At 38.7% G+C, this 24413-nt stretch overlaps 1 protein-coding gene across 1 annotated transcript in view; it reads right to left on the bottom strand.

Annotated features, from left to right (window-relative positions):
* ROBO2 (roundabout guidance receptor 2) overlaps positions 1-24413 on the bottom strand; it is a 168734-nt gene that overhangs the window by 105080 nt on the left and 39241 nt on the right. Inside the window, exons 5-7 of the mRNA XM_057376620.1 lie at positions 17290-17417; positions 13971-13982; positions 320-444 (exon numbers count right to left, since the gene is read on the bottom strand). Coding sequence (XP_057232603.1) covers positions 320-444; positions 13971-13982; positions 17290-17417 — 265 coding nt within the window. The remainder of the gene's footprint in view (positions 1-319; positions 445-13970; positions 13983-17289; positions 17418-24413) is intronic.

Raw genomic sequence — 24413 nt, 5'->3', positions numbered from 1 at the left:
AGTCATACCTTTTTTTAATCTACTGTGCCTGTCTCACCCACCTGTTTGTTGGGGGCTTCAGAACAGAAAGCCTTTAAGGTATACACTGTTGCTTTCTACACATCTACATAGCACTTAGCACAGGTTTCAACAACTGAAATGGCCTTTGTGCTCTTCACAATATTAAAAGGCAACACAAATTTCAGTAGAGAACAGTGATAGTTTAAAAAGACAAATTTCTGTGAAACATTAGAAAAATCCGTGAAAGGTAATGTAAATAAATTTAACAATACAACTATTTATAAAGACTTGAAAGACCTATAGGGTGCTTGCAACTTACCTGACTTCCTTCTTTTTGCCAGAAAACAGCTGGCTGGGGATTTCCTTTAGTTTCACAAGGAAAAGTCACAGTTCGACCCTGGGCTACAATCTGGTCTCGTGGTCTCACCACAAACTGTGGGGGAGCTACAAGGTAAGAAAAATCATGGTGTAAGTTTAGGATATTTTGCAAGGGAGAGATAGGGAATATTGAAGGAAAGAGACAACATTATGGAGATTTGTTTTATGTCAGAAGACATGACACCAGAAACATTCATTAGTATAGACAATTAATATATAAACAGAAACAACAACAGCGACAAGGAGAGCAGTAATATATGTGTGCGACATCCCCAGTTATTAAAAAAAAATAAAAAAAGGAAAGAAACATTACAACCATACATGCTATAGTCAATTCTGATGACAATAAATGCTAAAGAGCAGGAGTCAGGTGTTTATATTGCTGACTCTGGATGTGTTCTACTTTTGCTCTGGAAAGGTATCAACACCCTCTATCTTCTCCCACTTCACAGAGCTTGCTGGAGCTCTTGTGTATTGTGAAGWATGAATTAGGATAAACAGACTGCCTTTCTCAATCTGCTCCTTTGGACCTTTAAAAATGAGTGAGAAAAGGAGAGGAAGGTCTGGATGACAGCAAAAGAGCAGAAGTACAAGAGCTCCCTCACTCCTCTTACATGCAGTGTGGTCAAGAATGGTATGGGGAATTGTAAAAAGAATGGTTGCTAAAAGAACGTAAACTTGGAAAATCCACGTTTCAACTAGTTTAAAGACTAGAAGAAGCAAAAGTTGAAAGGTTAGTGGGCAGAGGTGAGTGGTGAGTAAGAAGGAATAGGTATTTCAGGAGATAAGGAAGCCACAAGGAAAAGAAAAAAAAGGAGACTAGAGTAAAAACAAGCAAGGAGAAGGACTGAATATGTTTTCAAGTAGCTGGTATTACGTGTTTGGTCACAGGGGACCAGAATGCACAGTCAGAAATGAACAATTTCTCAGAGAGGGGAGTAGTTTGACTTGCCTGGGGGCTAATGATGGAGAAAGAGAGTCAATGCTTGGTGGGAATGTGAAAGTAGAGAAAAGATGTTAATGAGCAGAAAGAGAGTGAGGAAGAAGGATTTGAGATAAAAACCTCAAAATCAGTAACTATGTTGAGCATGACGTAGTAGTGAACCAAACGACTTTTCTATGTGTGACATGAAACCTCTCCAGTCTTGGTTCATCACTGGAATTCACTGAAGCTGAATTTATTTCATTTGCATGTCTTAAAAATGTAAGCAGCATCTCCAAATATTCTTATCAAAGGACTAGCAAACTTTTGGGGCAGACTGAAGAAGAGGRAAARAAAAATAAAAAACCCCAAACCCCTCACCCTGCCCTAGTTTCCTTCTACTCTGCTATTGGTTTTGTGGYTGTGCAGGGGGATGGTTTAGGAACACTAAGCTTTTAGGTAAACAGAATTTAAGTGTTTTAGAAAACCATATTTTCAGCATTATAATTACAAACTATTTAATTAGGCACGAAGAGCAATCAAGAGCCAGCTTCCGATTACACCTGCTGACAGCACAGACACAATCTGCTCACTGCATAGAAACGTGAGCAGACCTGATTTTCTTGAAAAACACTTTGCAGTTATCTCATGAGGTACTTCCCAGGGCTTTAGAAATCAGCAGGAGTCTAAAGAGCACCAGTTGAGTAGGGCTGCCACTCTTAGAACAAGAACTGTAAAGCACTTAATAAACGTGAACCACAATTTAGAAGGTAGAGGATCTTCTGCCTCACATTCCTAAAGAGAAGTTTGGTCCACCTCTTCCTCCACCTAGGCAGGTGTAAATATGATGAAAGGGCAGGATAAAGGGTGAGGTGCCCTGTTGCTGCTTTTTTACAGCCATGTGTTTCCAGGTTTCTATAAGGTATTGCTGTACATACTGTAAAAACTGAACTCATGCCACACCACTCCTCAAATGCTGAGCTGCAGCGAGCCAYTTGGGTTTCCCTCACCTTGTTTTACCCAGCAGATCTGTGTGGCACCCCTGCATGTGCCAGGAAAGGGCAGTGTGGTAATCAGTGGGTGTTCGCTCATAGGAAGAGCAAGAGGAAAGACCTGTGAGCTGTAAAGCAGAAAYTCCCTTCCTGCAGATGCATCTTACACGAAGGCATCTCCATTTGACAGGAGCTGTGCATGTCTGACTCCTCTGTCTATGCAGGGTTATGTGTGGCCTCAAGACCACAATCTTCCCACAGTGACTCCAAAAACCTGGTGTCAGGAGACATCCCACAGATCAAAGCTAAGCACGATGGATGCCTAAATTCACTCTGTAGGCTTGCTGGGTGCACTGGGGGTGAATTACACAGACAGTGCCCTCAGGAAGCTCAACAGAAGCAAGGAGGGCATGGCATTTGCGTGAGCCTGTCCTTCAAATCATGTAACTGAGTAGATGCAAGGTAGGAAAGTTTAAAGGTTCATCTGAAACACTCTCACACACACACAGGTCTGCACTGTAAATCAATAATTCAGAGCTCACAACTGCATTTGTTGCTGTAGCAGACTTTTCAGGGATCAGTTTAAGGTAATTTGGTAGTCAAGGGACAATGAGAGATACACACCCTGGTTTCGACCTAGTTTCCAGTTTTTTATCTATCCCTAATTTTCAACATCTCTCACTTTCCTAAGGGCAGTAAAAGGTTCCTCTTTTCTCTTTTATTTTCTTCTTTCTTTTCCCCACAAACAAACAAGGAAAATAAATCTGCAGTGCAGACATGGACTGACCCTGTTGCTCTGCTCTCCCCCTATCACACACCAAGTCCTCTCCACAATTTGACATACTGGATGAGCAGATCTTTAGCCTCATAGTTACTAGGTCAAGTTTTCTAAAGACTCCAGCAAACAATGATGTAGAGTTAAGCAATAATATTTTTTCTAGCTTTGCTTTGCAGCCATAATTACTAGAAATTCACTATAAAAATAAATGAATCAGAGCTTTTACTCACATTAAATTGAGCACAAAATCAATTTCTTCAGCCAAACTATTTAATACCATCATTTTAAAGGACATGAGAAACATAATTTTTGAAAAGTGAAACTTTGCATGCGTTTTTTAAATTTATTCAAAGATGGGGTTCTATGATGAAGGAAACACTCATTTTGTTATAGTTTATTGTCACATTCAGCTATAGCTCTGTTTACAGACAGCYTCTGATAAAAATACCATTGTTCACAGCATTTAAACAATGTTTTCACTATATCAGTTTTATCTGTCAACTTCTAGTTGAATTTGAAAGCCGAAAGAAACAGTTAATAATTGCAAGAGTAATTCTTGGTCAAGTGTAACTACCCAAACACTAAGACTGTCATTATCCCCAGAGAATGCAGTGTGACCCTGCTCACAGACAGCAAGGCTTCTTTGACAAAATAAGCACGTGRGTTATTCAATTTTCCTAAAAAGAGAGGTCATTATGTTCACATATGGATGCTGTTTATAAAGACAGATAAATATTATTACTTCCATTTTGCAGAAGGGTTAAGTGAGATCATGACTTGCTCAAAGCGTAGCTTCAGTGGAACACTGGGCAAAATTTATTCAAGCCATTAGTGCTACATTGAAAGCAGGGGAATTTCTGAAACATTCTGAAAAGGCACCGTTAGGGAAGTAACAGCAGGCTTGATATTCTTCAGCTGTTAAGGTTTTGTGGTACTTTAATACTTAATTCAAGCTAAAYATTAAGATCCTTAGAAGAATCTGTTGAAAAAACTGTTACGAAGCAGCAAACTGAGTGGTGTGCCTATCAGACTATTGCTTTTTGGTATTTCAGATGTAACATTAACTGGATTGAAAAAAGCAGAGTGGAAAAACTCTTGTTTTAATTGACATCTGAAAATCAAAGACAGTGGCTCTAAAACAAAAATATATTGCTTGGATTCAGCAGACTAGCCAAAAGTATGGGAAAAAAAGAAGATTAAGATTATAGACATAATATACATCCATTGAAACTTCTTTTTTTTTTTTTTTTTTTGAGAAATTTAAATAGTACACAGTAAATTAGGTTTGATTTCTGGCAAATTATGCTTTGATACTGCATTCAGCAAGTGCTGGCTTCAATCAATGTCACACTAAAGCTCTGTTATGCTAATAGATGATATGGAAATCAGATGGTTGAACATGCATAGAAAGCACAGGCCATGTACGAGGGGGCTTTGAGATGAGGGGATGGGGGGACCCTAAGGTTAATCACATCATGTTCAGACCTGTTTTTACAGCACAGAACAGTATTCGACTGCAGGAATTAAAATGGAGATAGAAAAGCATGAGCAGTAGTGAGCATTACATTGTTCAAAATGGGAAGAGTGAGTTCTCTTGCACTCTTTGAGGATGCTGGTGATTTATGCATGACTGAATGGATCTTTTATGCTATTAATAAATGTATATGAAGGTAAACCCTGCTCCAGTGCTAAAGAGCTTTAAAAMAAAAGCATATTATTTCAAAAGGATTTCTCAACTCTACTCCAATTTAATAGTTAGCAGAATCTCTAATCTGATAGGATGGATTTCATGCATTTCTTCCYAGTACTGTTGCTGAATACTAAAGGTTACACGGAGTCAACAGCAGCTGATAAAGCTGCTGATGTAGAGAAGCTTGACTGAGACAGGGACTTCATCCCTTGTAGGTGAACTTGGGTCATCTGATAAGAAACATGGCAGGAGATTCAGAAGGGGAGGGGAAATTTCAAACATAAAAATGTGAATTCATAGCAAAAAAGCACATTGATCCCATATCAAGTACTAGCAACATTTTTCCCCAGTGACACAGTTTTCTCAGCTGATCTTGTGATTTGTTGTTGAGATTGAATTCAATGACTCTAGAGGAATTTTATTATTTTAACTTCCCCAGACCAGGTACCCTGAGGTTCATACATTTTATTGCGCATGTTAATTAAAAGGAGATATTGTAGCAAGTTTTTTTCTAGTGCTTCTACTGCAACAGATTCAATAAATGGACTAAGGCAGATTGTAGGAGGTTCAACAAGGCCAAGTKCTGGGTCCCATATTGGAGTCAACAACCCCAGGCAGCACCACAGGCCTGGGGACAAGTGGCTGGAAATCTGCCCAGCAGGAAAGGACCTGGGGGGTGCTGGTGACAGCAGTGAACATGAGCCAGCRCTGCCCACATGGCCAAGGAGGCCAATGCAGCAGGACCAGGGCAGGGATTGTCCCCCTGTGCTGGGCACTGGTCAGGCCACACCTCAAATCCTGAGTCCATTTCTGGGCTCCTCACTGCAAGATGAGCATTGAGGGGCTGGAGTGTCCAGAGAAGGGAACAGAGCTGGGGAAGGGTCTGGAGCACAAATCTGGTGAGGAGCAGCTGAGGGAGCTGGGGGGGGGGGGGCTCAGCCTGGAGAAAAGGAGCAGCCAGGTGGGAGTCAGTCTCTTCTCCCAGGTAACAAATGATAGGACAAGAGGAAATGGCCTCAAGTCATGCTAGAGGAAGTTTAGATTGGATTTTATGAACAATTTCTTCACCAAGAAGATTGTCAAGCACTGGAGCAAGCTGCTCAAGAAAGTGGTGGAATCACTATCCCTGGAAGTATTAAAAATATGAGTAGGTGATGTTAAATGTCTTWACAAACCTAAAGGATTCCATGATTCTACCATGGATTATGAGACTTTATTCAAACCTCACTGAAGCTGGTAAAAATTCTCCAATTGGCTTATGTGGTCCTTGGATCAAATCCATTGAAAAAAAAGATGTATTACAGAAATGAGTGACAGCAACAAATTTCAAGGGCTTAAATYACAGATTTGACAACCTTTAATTACTACTAATTTTGGTTGATAGTGAACTGCACATGAAATTCATCATGAAGATTATTTAGGCAAGCTAAAGTGATAAAGATGAGYGCCTTATTTTAAACTGGAATTGTTTATTATCCAAAGGGAGTAAGGGGAAAAATGCTGACTTGTAAATATGTTAAGCAAAACTCAGATAATGGTACGGGAAAAGGCTCTGAGGAACAAGTAGGAACACACTGTCTGGTAAAGTAGCAAGATTCTGTTATACTCAGTTGTGCTTCCAGCAGGGAAGAGACAGCAGATCAACCTAAGATTCCCACCTACAGTCTTCTTCAGCACTACACATCTGCAGCAATAAATTAATTTCACGTGAACAATCAAGGTTATGCCTGGTACAATCCCCAGCATCTCTGACTGGAGCTAAGAGAGTCAATTAGGTGACAAAATAATGTTGCCTTCCCCAAATTGCTTTTTGACTTTTGAAACACCATCAACATCACAGTCTTCTTTYGCAAAGCCCTCAAAAACTTGGAGCTGGTATCTCAATGATCCTTTCAAAACCTTACCACRGTGACAATATTCTCATGGCCCCTTCAGCTGCCTTTAAAACACACCGATATTTTAAGAGTTCAATTCTTCTCTTACAAGTACAAATCAAGACTTGCCTTTAAGACATTTACACACAGGACAGGAGAAGCCCTCAGAGCTGCATGTGAAGTAATATATATGGGAGGGTAGCCCTTGACAATACCTATGAAATAGAACTACTTATGTGTAAGACTGCTTTGCTGATCCAGCTCAGATGAGAATTGAAGGCAGTACAGAAAACTCTTTAAAGAAAACAATAATCCCCTACCTTTGTGTGCCCTTGGTTAAATTTTTTTGGTAGATAYTGGAATTTTAGATTGTTTTGTGACACAAATGTAAAATAACCGAGTAAGATCCTATTTGTACACCTTTTAACAATGTTTAGCATGAGCTGCCAAGAAGTGCAGATAAAAAAGTCCAGACACTTTGAAAGACCTCTTGCAAGACAGCTATTGGTGATGGAGTAAAAAGAGGAAAACAGAAAATATATGCAGCCTCAAACTGTAGAAACCTGGGTCGATTCAGCAGTTTTCTCAGAAGTTCAGATCTTAATGGGTACTGCAAGTGATGGGTGCTTGTTTGGACACAAAGTTATTAGAGCACTCTTAGCTATGACTAATGAAAAATCAAGGGGCTAGCCTCTGACACAGAAGACCGAGACAATGACAGCTTAGGCCTATTATTAATTCTGATCTTTTTTATCAGGGATAAAAAAGTGGAAGCTTAGGATAATAATTCTCTTTAAAGCAAAAAGACATCTCAATCTTATGGYGTGTCCACACACAGGAAAGGCAGTAACTTTTTAGTACATGAGTTACAACTAAGTTACCTGGAAAATTAGTTTCCTCTTTTTTTCTGACATTCCCTGGGTTGTCTGAGTGCTGAGTGAGTAGTCTTTGAAACAAATGCATAAATCTAATTTTGTGGTTCTTTGCTTTGGCTTTTTTCTAACTATGTCCTCTTGCTTGTCCATTTACAATGTTCTTTGTCATGATTTCTTCTTCAGGTGATTAGCTCTGCTACAGAAATGAAGAATGGGTAGGYTTTGGGGATAACAAGTGATTCATTAAGCCTCCATTAAATCCATGATATAATTTTAAAATGACATGGTTAGAGGTAGCGAAGCAGGTGCTTGGTTTGGAGTGTTCTGAAAAGCAGCTTCCCATAACCTAGGGAAGCATGGATAATCCATAGCTTCGATATCACCTTTAACATTGACACTGCTTCAAAATTAGTTCTCGTGTCCTGCAATAACAGGTCAAATACATGACAGTGGAAGTGCAGGGGACAACTGGGGGAAACTGTTGGCATGCTGAACAAGAAGAAACACTAGGGGAGAAGAAACAGAGGGAGAGAGTAGGGGGAATTGTTACSAGGACCAGCTCTCCTGTTAGTGTCCCTCACACTGCTCTTGTCTCAAGCAAAGTGAGAAACTCCTGGTTTTGTTTTGGTTTGTTGCTGTTTTCAGATGAACCACGAGTAAACACAGCATTGTGAAARGAGCACACTTTGATCATCTGAGAATGCTGAACTTTCTTTTATACTAATTGTTCCAATTTTCAAATTAAATTCAGGTTCTGAATTATTTCACATATACCAACATTTTTTATCCTTCAGATGTTCYGAAACATTGAAGCAGATAATCTCTTAAAGCATAGAAGCAGAAGCATTTTTTCTTTCTTTGCAAGAGGTGAAAGAAGTCTAGAGAATCAAAAAATAAAAACCACTAACTGTTCCATATATTTGACACATAGAATCTCTATTTTATTCCCGGATGACCCAAAACAATGAAGGGGGAATAAAAAAAAAAAAAATCTGCATGGTGGAAAAAGAGGATTTGTTTTTCATTCTTCCCTCAGACTAATGCCAATAAAACAAAACACYGAAAATAATTATTTTTAAAAATCCAAGTTTGCCTCCTACATAGCCGAAAATAAGGGCATCTACTTTTCACTCCTCAATCCCATTTTCCAGTGCTCTGACTTCAGCAGCAGCACTTTCCTGGGCTCTTCCTTCTCTTTGTTTTATAGTGCATTTAAATATTTAGCTTAAAGATMAGTCCTAATTTCATCCCAGCATTAGGCTGCAGCCTGTTCTCACTTAGTCCTACATCTCTATTTTATTATACCTTGTCCATTTATCTCTTTTAAGCAGCTCCTGAACTTCACAGATGCTATTCTTACCTTCTGTTTGTTTACCAAACAAAACAAATGATACTAACAAAAAGACATGTAATTTGCATTGATTCCTTTTTTCATAGGAAATAGCAGGACAGTTTGCTGGCCTGTTAAAAAGGAGAAGCACAGCCCTTGCTGATACAGTGGGATTTCATCACAATAATGAGCGTAATCTAGTCACCTCCTTCAAAAGGACATGAGTTCATCTGCTGAAAAGAGCTCAGGAGATGGTAAGTAGGGTAAAGAGCCTGGATAAACTCATATGCTACATCTAGAGTGAGAAAAGTTTTTTATTCACCCTTGAGAATAAATAAGGTTGAGAGGAGACAGTCTGCTCAATTTGGGACACTGTTAAATGAAGAGAGAAACAGGAGGGAGGAAGAAAAATATTTATTCTGACTGACAATGTTAACTAGGGCACACAGTAGTTTAGCTGCTGGGAAACACTGAGATCATATCCAAGCTGTAAAATGGCTGGCAGCAATAGAGCAAAGAAAATAAAGGGAAAAGTAATAGATTAATGTATTGATTTCCACGGTCCTCTTGAAGGAAAAGTAAGCAATTATTCCTTTTACAAAAAGGAACGGAAAAGCTTGGGGAGAGCAACACATCCACGGACCTTTTTCACACACTAATCTTCAAAGACTTATGGAGATATTCAGAAGCCACTAAAACAGGAAAACATATCCCACTGATTTGAGCATGATTTGAGAAACTTTGAAAGTAAAAAATTAKAAGTTATGAATTAAACTTCTTAAAACTTGCCCAAGCTAGCAATTTAAAAAAAAAAAATAAAATAATGGGGCTCCTGATCCCATCACTTCAGCAACTGAACTTTAGGCAAAGTAGACATGCTAAGGACTTCAAGATTTTTAGAGTGACATTTATAGGCTATGAAAAATCATAACAAGTCAGCTCTGTATTTTAATCTCTTATTGGTATACAAAGCAATCTGAACTTCATTCTACAGCAATATTTTATCTTTAAATCTGAAKAATTTGCTGACTTTTAAAAAAATGATGACACCACATTCTTTCATTCAACAAATCCCAAAAATCTTATGCCCACTGGTGTCATTTCCCTCTTCTGAAGATTTCTAAAAGTGGTATCAGACAGGCAAGATGGTACATTTTGATATCGGTTTGAGATCCTGCCACTGAAASATGGCACTATGGTGCCAAGCATGATCTCATCTCCACCGTCACACGTTATTGATGCAAGTTAGTACTGATATTTTATAAATCCTCAGTGTCTCAAGTGAAGGTGGTATGTTCATGCATGTAATAAAAATAAAAGCATTAATCGTATGTAGATTTTCTCTGCAARAGTCAGAATGATGAAGAATAAAGTGAACTCTTTCTCTCTTACCGATATGAACCATGTGAGCAATGTAATTTCTAGTCACAAAACTGAATACTAATTTCTATAAAATACAGCCCTTTCTATTGTTTTTCATGCTGCACCATCTTAATAGACCATTAAGTCATGCCAGGCTGATTTATATAATGAAAACTTCCCAGTGCAGATTGAAATGCATCATACAGTCACACTGCACTTAAATGCAAYGAGACTGCATTTAATTAATAAAAARTTTGGAAAATTCGTGGTGGGCGTCTTATCTGTTTGCCTCTTCTCCACCATGATAGGGAAGTGAAGTTTTTGTAACTTGATCTCCCTTTACTCCCTTAGCTTAATTCAAATACTTGACTTCTACCCAGGTGGCAAAATCATACAGGTATTTGCTGCCAGTCTCTTCTTTTTGGGAAGATGAGCCACAGCACATGACAACAAAGGAAACTTAATTAACTGCAAAGGAACTGATATGCAAAGAACTGTATTTTCACTTTGACTTAGTTGCAATTAATTTGTAAACTGAGTAGTACTCTGTCATCTGAACTTTTTGTACTACTAATAAAAAAGTAACTAGGACATCAGACAGATACTCATAGATCTTCCATCTGAAGGTCACACACAAACAACTGCCTTTGAAATGAGGGTCAGTTCAACTGAAACTTTTGGGCTCTTCCCAAATATTRTGCTTCTTTCATCAGCCATGCTCCTGCCCAACTGCCATAAGAAATATGGCAGAATGCAAAAATGACAAAATTCTAACTTGCTCATCTGGAATATCCATCTAATGAGTGAAATAACTATAGAAATGGTCTAAATAGGGATAAACATCTTGTTTCCTAAACCCATCTGTTGTAAATCCCATCAGAAATCTTTTCAAAAGGTTATAAATAATCTATTTTAGAAACAGGCAACACATTTATTCCTAGCAGCAAATTCAAACATGGTGAGTAATCTGGCATAGAGCTTTTAAATTCACCAGCTGCCACCCACCTCAGGGCAGCACCATACCTCAKTTTATCTCTGTGGTATGAACCATTTGCTAATAACTGCTTGAACCCATGAYAGTCATTGGTAATCCCACTCCTATATTTCCCACTCAACCTGAAATTTAAATAAAAATACCACACCTAAGAGAATAGAAATATTTGAAGCAGGCAAAAACTGATCAGAAAAGAAAGCTTACTCTGTTTGCAACAGGAAATATAAATGTGGACCATTAAAAATACATTTATCTATTCTTCATTGGAAAAGAAATTGTTTGSTTTTGTTTAAAAGACAGTAAAGAAATAACATGTCTGCTTTGAATTTGAGGCAGTGATAGAAGATAGGAGTACCTAGATAATTCTCTGATGCCATGAAAGAATATAAACTTTTAAGYGCTCCCCTGCACTTAAACATATATATAAATACATAAATGTACTTCTGTTAAAATGTCATCCTCCTAGAGAGCTGTGAGCTTAATTACATGAAGTACTGTTTGCTATAGCTTCCTTTAGATAAGGACAGGTATTTCTGTTCTGCATTCCAGTTAACTTGCTAAAAAAAAAAAAAAAAACCAAAACCAAAAAAACAACAGGATGGGTAGTCACCGTCTTTGCCTACTCTTGAATGAAACAGAGCTACGAACTGCAGAAATTAGTTTGATTTCAGATACTTAAGAAAAAAAGCCAATCCAGGTACATACTATCACTGTACTTTCTACATGTACAGGGTCAGATAAAAGTGATTAATATACTCTGATCTCCTCATACACAACAATCAGGGCATACAATTGTATGGGAGTTCTATATGTCAAATATCTCCAGGGYTAGACTTATTTATTCAACAAACTTTTCACAAGTCACAAAGATAATCCCTAAATTAAGTGATTTGATAAAGACCATATAGTAATTATTTCAAGATCAACCATTTTCATTTTAGTTTCCTGAATGAATTAAGTAAAAGAAGAATTTGTTTTGTCAAAGATGTCCTCTTTAAACAAAATAAAATAGCCCAGGCAAGGAACAGAACTGACCACAGCATGACCACAGAATCATATACCTGGACATAAAGCAATTTGAGACCAAGACCTTCCATCTAAGCTTTGGAGATGGAATCAGAGATGACTCAATGGCCTGAAAAGTCTTAAAAAAGAATCAGTGCTGTGAAATGAGACACCATCAACACTGCTGAAACCTATCATTTTCTTGTGAATCTCCAGTCATTTATTTTATATAGTTTTCACAGAGTTTGTAAGCCTCTACTTTATGATTCTTTTTCTTGCCTGTCTTTTAAGAGTCAGCAAAGTGAGAAAACTATCTACAAGCAAAATACTTCTAATCTTGTGGCATTTCTTAGTGAATGAAGACATATACTAAATTCACACTACATTTTCTAAGCAAAGGGAAATTCTCTCCTGAGTTTACTGCAGTTTTACACTTCTACAATTTCTGGGAATGAATTACTTGAGAACCAGCCTAATGACAAAGTAATACAGTAGTGATTTGGGTTTAAAGCTTGCCATCAAAATCCCAGATGGAGAAGAGTAAATTTCTATTCTGCACAGGGAATTCTCCAGGGGTAAATAAGCCATGCTGTGACTGCAGAGGTATTTGGCTTGGCTCCATGGATGCTGGTTCAGGCAAGTTAATAAGATGGGAGTACCTCAGTTCTGGAAACAGAGACCTAATCTGGATTGTACCTCTAAATCACTCCAACCTCTCTTCCTCCAGACTTAGAACAGTGAAAAGCTGAGATGAATTTGAACTCACAAATTTTAGTCAAACACATATCTAACAAAAGTTTTGATGAAGCAAGTAAAGACCAAACTCCTCAACAATCTCCATAAACACCAGTACTGTTTTACACTAATCCAAAAAAATTAGAATAACCATATTATTATTCCAAAAGATACATTTAAATACAAACTACAAATATCAGAGGAGCAATACAGCTCATTAAACTAAATCTATGTAGGCACAGAGAAATATTCATGAAAGAAAATTGAATCGTATGTTCAGAATATTTCTGAACACCAGTAGTGAATTTCAGCTACTGACCACTGCAAATTTTGCATTATCCTCTGTAAGATTTTAATGCATTTGCAGAATTTCAAAGGCATAGGGAATAATAACATTTTCAATGTGGGAATTAGAAACCTAGAGATTGTCTTCCTCATGACTTGTTATTCAAAACAGTCTGCATCCTATACATTCCAAACTGCACTCCAAGATGACCCAAAGGCAAAAACCAGTGATGAACTTCCTCAGCAAGCACAGAAATCTACTCCATCCCCTCATCAGTTTCAGGACATCTTCATTTCATCTTTGAACGATACAACAAAGACGGGGCATGCAAAGCCGATGCTTTTACTGCAGTGCAGGAAAAGCAGGATGAGCTGATTGTTTAGGGCCTGGTAGAAGCTCACCAAAGTCAATACAATCATTTCTGCTGATTTCAATGGCTTTTACACCAGGCCCATAAACAGACCAATAAAAACATCTAAATGAGCAGTTTTTGGCTCGGTATCACCATACCCACCCCGTTTCGCTGATTGGTAGTTGTTGGTGATTCGGCAAATGCGCTTGTACATGACACAGCAGGAAATACAACATTTGGAAATAGCACTTTGTCAGACAAAACCACTCGCCTGGTGTTAGACAGGTACAACTATCAAGCGCTGGCTGCTCATTCCAGCCAGTGAAATGCTGTTGCAAATGAAAGATGAAGCACTGCATGAAGCCATGCTAAAATGGATAGAAGGATGGTTACTTACCAACGGGGCGAGCTGTTGACATTACAATGGTGTAGTGAGAACATAAAAAAGAAATTAAAAAAAGAAAAGAATATCTGTCAGAATGCATGACGTGTAATGTTACCTTCCACTACGGATACTACCATGATTGCTAACCCCTCAAATGACCAGTCTAAGCCAAATGTTCAGTGCTGTTATCTTTTAGTTACTGTTTATTCACGTGCCACTATCATCCCATTTACTTGAGCATAGCATCTGAACAAGCTGACTGGAACCATTCTCTGAGAAACATTTTTATTATCTTCGCATGCCATCATCAAGTATCATTGTTAATGCCTGATAAAAGAAAAATTGCATTGTATTAGCACAAACTTTTAGCTCCCAATGAACACATCAATTTAAGCCTCACACTGCCTAATGTMATGCAAGGCATTTGCTTTCTGAGTCAAACACCAATTGAATTTTAAGCATGACCAGTCAGTACAGCAATAAGGGCTGCAGAAAGCCCAGGACAGTTTTTCTTATTCAATAATGGGCATGAAAGCTTACAGCACAGTGCTTTTTCCTCACTGACAGTGCTGATGAAAATATAACAAATGGGCTGAAATGGCCACAGGGACTTCAACCCAGAACCTCCCAAATCACAGCTTAGATAACTTCTACTTCCTAAAAAATTGCTGGTAAATGATCGACAGGTTAATACTGTTCCAGGCTGATGCAGAGATTGAAAGTTGCCGCTGCAACAAGTGATTTCTTGGTTATAGCAACAGCCCTTCATTATACTTGTGCTGAAGAAGAGGGCTGTCAGTCCCTCTGCTAATAAAATACAGACATCCCTTTCAGAAGAGCTGAAAATTTAGACATAAAATTGAATTCGGGTAGTATCTGCGTGGGCAAACACAGATATCGGCAGCAATAGTTACACATTTATGAGCAACAGCAGAATTCTTTTTGTTATTTTTTTGGGGTTTTTTTTTTTCCTTTTTTCAAGGAGATTACCACCCCTGTGTGCCTATGTGCAGGCTAGGGTCAAAYTTAAGACATCCAAATTTGGAGGTAACAGAGCTTGCAAGTTCTTAGTTCTCAACCTTTCCATGGCTCTGTCCTCATTTCCTTTAACTGTGCCTAGGCTGCTGCCATTCTCTCCCATCATCTGYTGCAATACTTTTAGGCTTCCAGTATTATGAAAATATTCCTTCTTCTGCAGAAAGATGAGGTGTAAGAGTGACATCTTTCCAAGAGAGGGTATGGAGTCTGGGTCACAGCACTCAGATTCTGGTGTTGCTTGTGACAGTGTACTGCAAATTTCCTGACTGCATCCCCATCCTCTGGTTTAAGAAGATGGAGCTGTGAATGAGGGAGATAAGGAGGATTACATGGTTGTTGTCAGGTGGGCACATGCGACCACATGACACCTGCAAGATCCAAGGCAWGCTCAAGGTAAATTTTGAAATGCTAAGTAGTTTTGCTCCTCTACATCACAAGTAGTTATAGTAAAAACAGTGTCAGACAACACTGCTAATTAAGAATTCAKAATTAAGGCTTTCTTTAATTAAAAAGCCCATTGTTCATCATCCCTTTAAAGTCAACGGGAGATTTCCCAGTCCTTTGTTTTCACAAAATTCAGARTAAGAGCTTTCTCCACTGAATTTCTTGGTTTTTCTCATTATCTGTCATATCCTGAACATGTAATATGTTTCTAATATCACAGCTTCTTTTGTGTTGAATAAACATTACATATTTTACTGTAAATGACAAACCCGGGGGAAAAATACACAAGAAAATGAAAACATGCTTTTATGGGGGGAAAATTGATTAAATCACATATTTCCTTGAGTTTTTTTTTTCCCTTTAATTTCAYTGGGTTCAAGCTTCGGTGATTTCAAAGGATTTTTTTTCTCCATTCCAGCTATTGTTTGCATTACAAGTCAGRGTAGAAAATCTGAAAGGCTTGCTCCGGTAATGCATACAGTGGACACAGCTCTAGGAGTGTTCACAGGCCAGTGAATTGGTTACCAGAATTACTGAGTATTGTGATCCTGCCTGTGACAAAGCAACAGAGTGAAGGTGTTTCTGGGATTTGGCTGTGGGGACTAATTTGCCCAAGTCACAAATGGGAAGAACAATCTCTTACACAGGCACAGTGCAGGTAAACCTATTTCTTCAACTTAAAATGGGAAGAGTCCTATTGTCACTTACAGTCTAAAGTGAGCACTGAGGTAATATTTTAACAGATTATTGCAATGCTCTCTTTGTTACATACTAACATCTCTCCCCCTACAAAGCCACTCAGTGCTGGTTTGGTTTTTTTCCCTTTGAATTCAGCAAATTAAACTGAACTGTGTCCATGCATTAAATGGATGGAAATGGAAGCTGGCCTCTTGGGTCAGTTGACCCCAGTTCTAATAAAGCAATCCACCGAGACTTTGAACATTTGATTTAATGTGTATGAAAAGAGGAGGACAGATAAAGCTAAAAATGTTTTTATTAACCTTTCACAGCTCTACTGAAAACCGTCAGCATGCACCACTAAACTGTGAAATAGTGTCTGCATGATATCCATTGWGCCAAATTGCTGCTTATCTTTTGGAATGAAGTAATAACTATTATATTCTATTTACTCATATAGAAATATTAGCTTACAAACTTTTTCTCTCTCCATARGCTCTAGCATGTCTGTATCTACTGTCACAAAAGGTATTTTGGCAACTCATTATTCCACCAGCCTTAAAACCTCCTTACCAAATTAAACAGCAGCACATAAACAGTGAGTGGATACTAGAGACTGCACAGATTTTAGGAGAGAGTGTATTAGTCTTTGCCTTGTAATATTTACAAAATTTAATTAGGATTTTCTCTTTCCTTCAGCTATGGTTTATTTTTCAGATAAAGGGTAGTGGTAGAGAGTTCAATTATGGCAGAGCTAATCATATAATAATTTATCTGTATTATGTTTGTCATTAATAAATATAGCTACTCTACTCCTTGTACTTTATAGAGAAAGAAATGTGACTAACAGCCTCAAGTCATGGCTCACATATTAATGTGTATGCCCACAGTTATGTAGTGCTTGYTTATGCATGTATATGTATCTGCTCTTCAATAAAAACACACTGGGACAGGACTCTGACGGCAGGGAGATTCTATCCCACTGAAACCAATTAAAATTTTGCCTGAGATATCAATGGGACCTGGATTTCACCTAGGCTGTAAATCAGTGCAGCACCCACCACTGCACAGGGTGCATGGAACCCAAGCCATGGCAGGGAAGGGTGTGCCCATCTCCTCAGGAAGCAATTATCCACAGAGGACACAGGCCCTGCCCGCCRGGAACACTCACCTCGCACCGTCAGCGTAGCAGAGGCTTCCACTTTGCCAACTCGATTCTCAGCRATGCAGGTGTAGGTTCCTTCATCCGTACTCATGGCTTTCTTAATGCGCAGAGTGTAGTCRTCTTTGATGTCATACCTGTGTCACAGCAAGAGAATGAAAACTCTTTTTGTGGACAGCAGAAACGGACAAAAGCCATCACCTGGAAAATGCCAGTCTGAATCTATCTTGAAGCCAACTCTGGAAGATAAATTATTATCTAGCATTAGATAATTCCACCGAGCATTAATCTTCGTGACATTTTTATTGCACTCTGCATTAGTTAGAAACTTTACATAAAATTAGTATTGCTCTGTTCACTCAGTATTAGGGCTTTATTATTAATATCATTCACTTTGTCCTTGATCTAGAGCAATAAGATAAAATTAAGGTATCAGACATCAGTTATCAATACATGACAGCTCAGGTTTATCTTGCCTTTAACTAAGTGAGCTACACATTTTACCTTTTGCTGATTGGGAAATTTCCCTTTATATACAGATTTTCCCTACAGCAGCAATTCCCTAGGGAACTGTTAGCATGTTGGTAGGATCTCACACTACCCAACTGAAAACAATAAAAAATAYATTCAGGCTCTGGAAAGTGACATTTATTGAAGAGGCACATTAAAGCAGATTTATCAGTTTCACAGAAATACAACAAAATGATTCATTAAGGGTGGACAGTAACATTTTCTCTTTCTTAAAAGAAATTGGAAACAATTCAATTGTGCTTTGTCCATTTCTTTGTTTCTACTGTTGAAATAATTCTAAAACTATGAGGCTATATAAAACTTAAATTAATACAACATATTCTAACAGGAAGCGAACATTTATTCTCAAGGCATTTAGATTGATTATACCCAGAAAAACATTTTCAGTTAAAGTGTTATCATTGTGCAGAAGTCACGCTTAACAAAGTATTTTAGGCTGTGGTCCAAAGCTCATTAAAGTCAACAGGAGACCTCACGTTGTGAGAAATGTCTTYGGTTCCCAAACCAGGAAAACACTGGTTTTCAGCACAGATACTTTACCCTTTAAATACTATTTTGTTAAATTATTTTCAACAACAATTCTTCTCACTACAACACATCAAATTACTTTGAATCAGACTTGCCTTCAGATTCTCGTGTATCAGTGAAACAAGAACACGAAACTAAAGACAGGAGAAGACTTCAGGAGGTGTCAGTACTATTTCTCACTGTATAAACAGTCATGACATAATTTCAGAAGGACTAATTTACCTTCTCTTTCTTATGCAGTTAAGGTCTTATAGACTTCAGCAAACGTACTGAAATCATATTGGAGAACACCCTTAAATGTTTGGATGAGTAAGGATGTAATGCAACAAGTCAGSAAGAATGTTGTCAGGCTCCATGAGCATTTTTGGATGTTTTGGAAATGTGAAGCCTAAYTTCTTTGTGTACATAATGCACATTGCTATTGGTTCCTTTAGTATAGGTTTGTAGAGAGAGCACTGGGTGCTAACAGACTTCAAAGCATCTAAACTCAAAGGATCCCCTATGTTTAAACATTTAACGTTCTGTTAGGTCTAAGTACAGCTCACATCAGTTAGAGCATTACTAGCAATTCCAAGAACAAAGAGCAGCCAAGGCACCTTTTCACACTCACCACAATACAACCTCTTTCTGTGTTCAGTAGGTCCATTCTATTAACTGRCAAGAAATAATTTAACAAAAAAAATGAATTTGAGGCCAATCATTCGTGAGACTTGACATAAACACATAGAATACCCATTTCCTTASGAGTCACACTTAACTGTATGCATATCAGGTTGAACTAATTAATAAGAGATATGCCAAGRGAAAGAATAAGCAGATGCCATGGCAAACTTTAGAAACTCATAAGGGTTTTTTTTTTTGCCAGCATGGTACCATTGGTGGTGATGGGGGGGCAGGTAATTATAATGTTAATATGCAGATTCTGGAGCAGTACAGTTGTATTACAACTCCATTCGATAGCCACATGCAGTTAAAGAACATTTCTTCTAGACTGCTCACCAATTATTGCATTTTGCATGCTGTTCTGCATTAGTCAATGGGAAATAAAAATCACTGTTTTCATGAGAGAAAAGGCAAATTGTCCCCCTTAAAAATCTCAAGAATATGACAACATTATCCCACAATGCTGGAGTAGTTATTTGTCTTTGGCAACCGCAGAGTTGCAAACAAGAGAAAATGCTTATTTTCTTGACAGGAGGCCAGCTCTAGGAGAGTAAAAACATAAATTTGTATTCAGCTCCTGTAAGATGAGAAAACTAAGATCACTTATAATACAAATATGAATTTGGTATAGGAATCAGAGCTATAAAGCTGGGCAAACAATTAGCCATTTATTTAATTTATTGGGATTTTCTTTTCACAGAACAACTAACATCCCTGTGGTTCACAGCCAGGCAGCAGGGCTGTACCTGAGTGAGGGGCTGGTSGAACTGGGATGCTCTGGGAGGCAGGCTGGGACAGGGAGCTCCAGCGTGCTGTGGGCTGCAGCTGACTCGCTCTGCTTCCTGTCACGGCTGTGCTGGTGCYGGCATGCCAGCCAGCTGCCTGGGAGGCTCCGGCAGCCTTTCTCCCTGCACCTGCCAATCCCACACACTGTGCCAAGGCTGCTGGGTGCAGGAGCCAGCTGCATGGCATGCCAGGACGCAGGGCGCTGGGTACGGCCACCAGCTCCCACGTGGGTCACTGAACGGAGGGTGGYGTAAACATGTCACCGCTCCAGTTACTGATTGCTTCAAGGACAGGTTCAGCWCTCCCAGCCTGCTTCTCCAGCAGAAGAGAATACTTCTGGACCACCCTAACAGAACGTGCCATCCAGCAATCAGGTTCATACACAGAGGGACCCACGGGGCATCAGAACCATCTGCTGTCCTGCAGTATTGATACGCTGCCCCTCAGTCATCTGTTCCACCCGCACTATCCCCAGAAGTCACCGCAGTTCAGTGAAGAGCTCTGGCAGATGAAGCAGGCAGCAAGGAGACAGGAGGAAAACTGGCTTTTAGCCTGGCTCACAGCAGCCCAAAATAACAAGSAGCAAGGACTGAGCAACCTTTCAATTTCTTAAGCATCCACCTGCTCAGTCTTGAACAGTGTCTTGTCTCCTCTCTGTCATAGAGCCTATTATCCCATAGCAAGACATTTTCACCTCATTGGCTGTGGAAGTTCATTCTCATCTGGATTAATGCTACTGAACACTTGGGAATGAGGATCAGGGCCTCTCTACTAATACCCATCACAGACAGAGGTTCCCAGGCTCCTGGATTAAAGATGGAATGGCAGAAGACCAGTGTAGTGGTTAARTTTCTCCTTTACATTGCCAGCATATGAAGAAGGCAATGTCTTCAAAATGTGTGCAGTGTCAAGAAACAACTTGTGACATACTGCCCAAATATTGCTGACTCCTCGCCAATTAATGCAACATTGARCTAAAACCATAAGGTGTCAGACATCAGTTTCAATGTTTATGGCCATCTAATTGATTTTAAGTACTGCTCTTTGTTAAACATTCGAAGGTGCTTAACCTCTCCGTTCAGCTTACACTTCAGCCATCAGATTGAGCTGGGAGAGATCTTTTAACAGCCAGTCAGTCTGTGCCAGACAAAAACCAGCCACTTTGGGGCACCACGTTACATAATTTCTGTTCTACAAGTAATAGAGCAGGTCTGCCTTTTATTAAGCAAAAAGGAAGGGGCTGGCAGGGGACTGGCAAGGAAAAAAGAAAGGGAGAAACAAGAGGCACATGAGAAAACACTGCTGGTGAGGAAATTCTAATAGAAATTGGGTGATTTTGAGTGAAATCTGGCAGTCTCTGGCACATATGAATGCATTCATTGTTGCTAGTTTTGATTAATGACAGTTGTACAATAGTGTGCTGACAGTCACTGCCATACAGACACAAATTTTTTTTGATATGAAACACTGCTGAAAATGCAACCCAATCAGATTTGGCCCCTGAACAACATGTGCTATCATCACTGTACCGTGAATTGAGATTGATTGGTAACCAGCTGTGACAAAGTGGGAAAAAGAGCCTTGTCTTTTTCAAGAAAAGAAAAGAAGAAAAATAAAAAACTGAATTGTGTCAAAACCATTACCATCTGCTCAACAAAACAACAAATAAAACAAAACACATTAACTGTTTTTAAGTATCACAAATTAATGTACTGAGGTTGAATTCATGTATTGACTTAAGCATCTAAKAATAAACTTGAATTGAACTGGTTTTGTCACAGTTGGAATTCTTTTCCCCATATTCAAAAGTGTATCTGTTCATACTCAGCCACCAATCTTCCTCATGATTATCAAATTTAAAGAAAAAAGGCAAAAATTTGCACAAGTTAGACAGATTTAACCGTTTTTTTCATTTGATATAAATTTTATACAGTATTTCACAGAACCCCTAGTTTCCATATTTGCAAAAATGTGAATGCATCTATGCATAAAAGTAAATGCAGTTCTTTTGTTTTGAACATGCACAGATAGCAAAAATGCATCTGCAGCTGGAGTCATTACATTCCTAAATATCCAAAYAGACCTAACTGGTAATGTGAGTATGTACTTGCTTTAGCAGTGTGTTTTAAACTTCACAGAATGCACTGCTGAATTTAACAAATCCAGCTCCAAAAGCCTTATTTCTTGCTAAAGGGATATTACAAGAGGAAAAAGTCAAATATAAACTGTTAAAAACTGATGCCAAAGGCCTCAAAAAATTTACATTCATTTACACCAAGTATATATTTTCATCTAAAACATTCTTGTAAATACAAAATATTAAATAATAAATTAGAGTCTTTGTATGTACATATTGTAGGCTTACTTTTTTTATTTTTTTTTATTTTTTTAAAGATGGCACAAAAGTGACTTTGCTCTATTTCCTTTTGCCTGTTTGCCAGAGTATTTTGCAAAACATGCACAAAGCTTTAAGATTGCTCACAACATCGATGATTAGGAAGCCCAAATAGAGAGATACTACTGGCCAAAACCAGGGTAAACAGGAGGTAGTTAAGGAGGCTTAAGCTTCCCTCTGCACTTCCCTTTTGTGGTGCTGGCACTTCAGCTGCCAGCGTAGTGCCACAGCTTTTCACTGGCTCCTGCACTCGCTGTGCCAGATGGAGGGAGCCAGAGGGAAGCTGCAGTGAGATGGGGAGTGTGAGCTGTTACCTGCCTCAGGCTTGTGTGATCCAGCAGCAGCAGGGAGAGCCTCCATGCCCACTGGCAATGCATATCTGACATAACTTGAGGTTTCTTTTTTCACTTCCATCCCATGCATTGGTAAGTAGAAGAAGAGAAAAGCCCAAATTTATATGAAAAACAGCTTTCTGTAGGAAAGATAAAGGAGTCTCTGTTCTTCTTTCTCTAGTAAAACCTGAATCAGCAACAGCTATGGATATATTTGTGTGCCCTGGTCTCAAATGACTCTGCTGTGCCCCTGAAATCAAGGCTGCTTTTCCATGGGTGGCTCTGWGACACAGTTTACAGCCATGATAAACTGAGCTACCAGAGAGTTATCTCCAAGGTGCTGACAGGATGGCTAKGCCTCACATCTACATGTCCAGATTCCCCTTTATTTTTTGGCTCTGCCCGTCACACTGGAGAAGGGTAGAAGACAATGAGASGTCACCTTGAATTTCTTTGTGTGAGACATATATTCAAGCAGTCATATARAAGGGTTCACTGGCCTTATTCTATACCAGGAATATATTCTAAACCAGGAAAAGAATTGTGGGACACAGACTACTATTCATTATTTTGATTTTTCTTAAAATATGCTGACAGCAGGTTCTGCTTTAGTCCAAAACCTCTTATGGGTTGTGGTCAGTAGATTGTTTGTATCTGTTACAGCAGACACTCTCAAAGCAATAATAGAAAACAGAAACTCACACTGCACCATGTTTTGAAGCAAGGCATTGAATAAAATGGTCTAAATCTCATAAAATATGTGTATAATTGTTACTTAACTGGGCCAACATTGTGAAGCCATACCTGTGTCCCAGGATATGGTGTTTTCCAAATTATCTGGAAGCATTACACTCCACAGCACTGCTCTTATATGCAAACAGACAGGTGTGACAGCACACAAAAATGTGTAGTCTCTCACAAAATCAGAAGCCATGTGCTCAGGAAAGAACCAAGAAAGAGAAATGAGACTGTTTTTTGATTCTCTTTGAAATAATTTGGAAACAAACAGCAGATAAGAACAAAACAGGCTAGGGAATCAATGACTCAGTAAACCCTATCTAAACTTATGCAGGTTCCATCCTTTACCTCTACATCTCTGTTTGCACATGGAAGTATACTCATAGGGAATTATCACGTGATAATTACCCAAAATGGGCTTCTGGTTTGATTTTCCTTCTAGATAGAGTTCCATACTTCAGAAACTGGAGCATCGGAGGAAGAATGAGCTAAGAGACCTTGTAATGACTTGGCATGGAGACCTATCCTCCCGTCACCAGGGGCAGTCCTTTCCCTCACAGATGAGACACATTTGTCAGGCACTTGGGGAGATTTATATTATTAATGCCTATGTCATAAATTCATCCCTCAAAAAAATCCCTTGATGCTCAGAGTTACCTGGTTTTGTCCATTTCTGCATGTGAAAAATTGAATTGTTACTTAATGTCTGGAACAAAGWAAGATCTGAGCCCAGACTGGCATCATACACTCACTAAATTTTTTAACATGAGCACGCAGATCATGAGTAATTTGAAATAAACAGAATTTGTGTTTGCTTGTCTATTATTATTTGCTTTAAGCACATGAAAGATACTGTAAGCTTGTCAGAGAAATGAAATATTTTCTAATCTGTATTTTGAATCAGTAAGCAACCTTGAAGTGGTAATTAAAGATGAAGTCATGTTAATGTTTTAATGAAAGTGCCTTCAACACTGCAGTTGAGCCAGAAGTCATATTCTTAAAAAGTACATTTTGATAGATAAGTAATTATCAACATAAGACTTACAGATAGGCTTGAAATAATTTTTAGGGTTAAGACTTTACCATTGAAGTGTTTTCACTGACAGTGCAAGTTAATTTGTTTTTAACTGAGATACAACTTTTGTATCCCATGAAGAGAT

The sequence above is a fragment of the Malurus melanocephalus genome, unplaced genomic scaffold (genome assembly GCF_030028575.1).
Source record: "Malurus melanocephalus ecotype Western Australia unplaced genomic scaffold, MMel_1.1 scaffold_285, whole genome shotgun sequence".
NCBI classification, from domain to species: domain Eukaryota; kingdom Metazoa; phylum Chordata; class Aves; order Passeriformes; family Maluridae; genus Malurus; species Malurus melanocephalus.
This window is presented reverse-complemented; position numbering and strand designations above follow the sequence as displayed.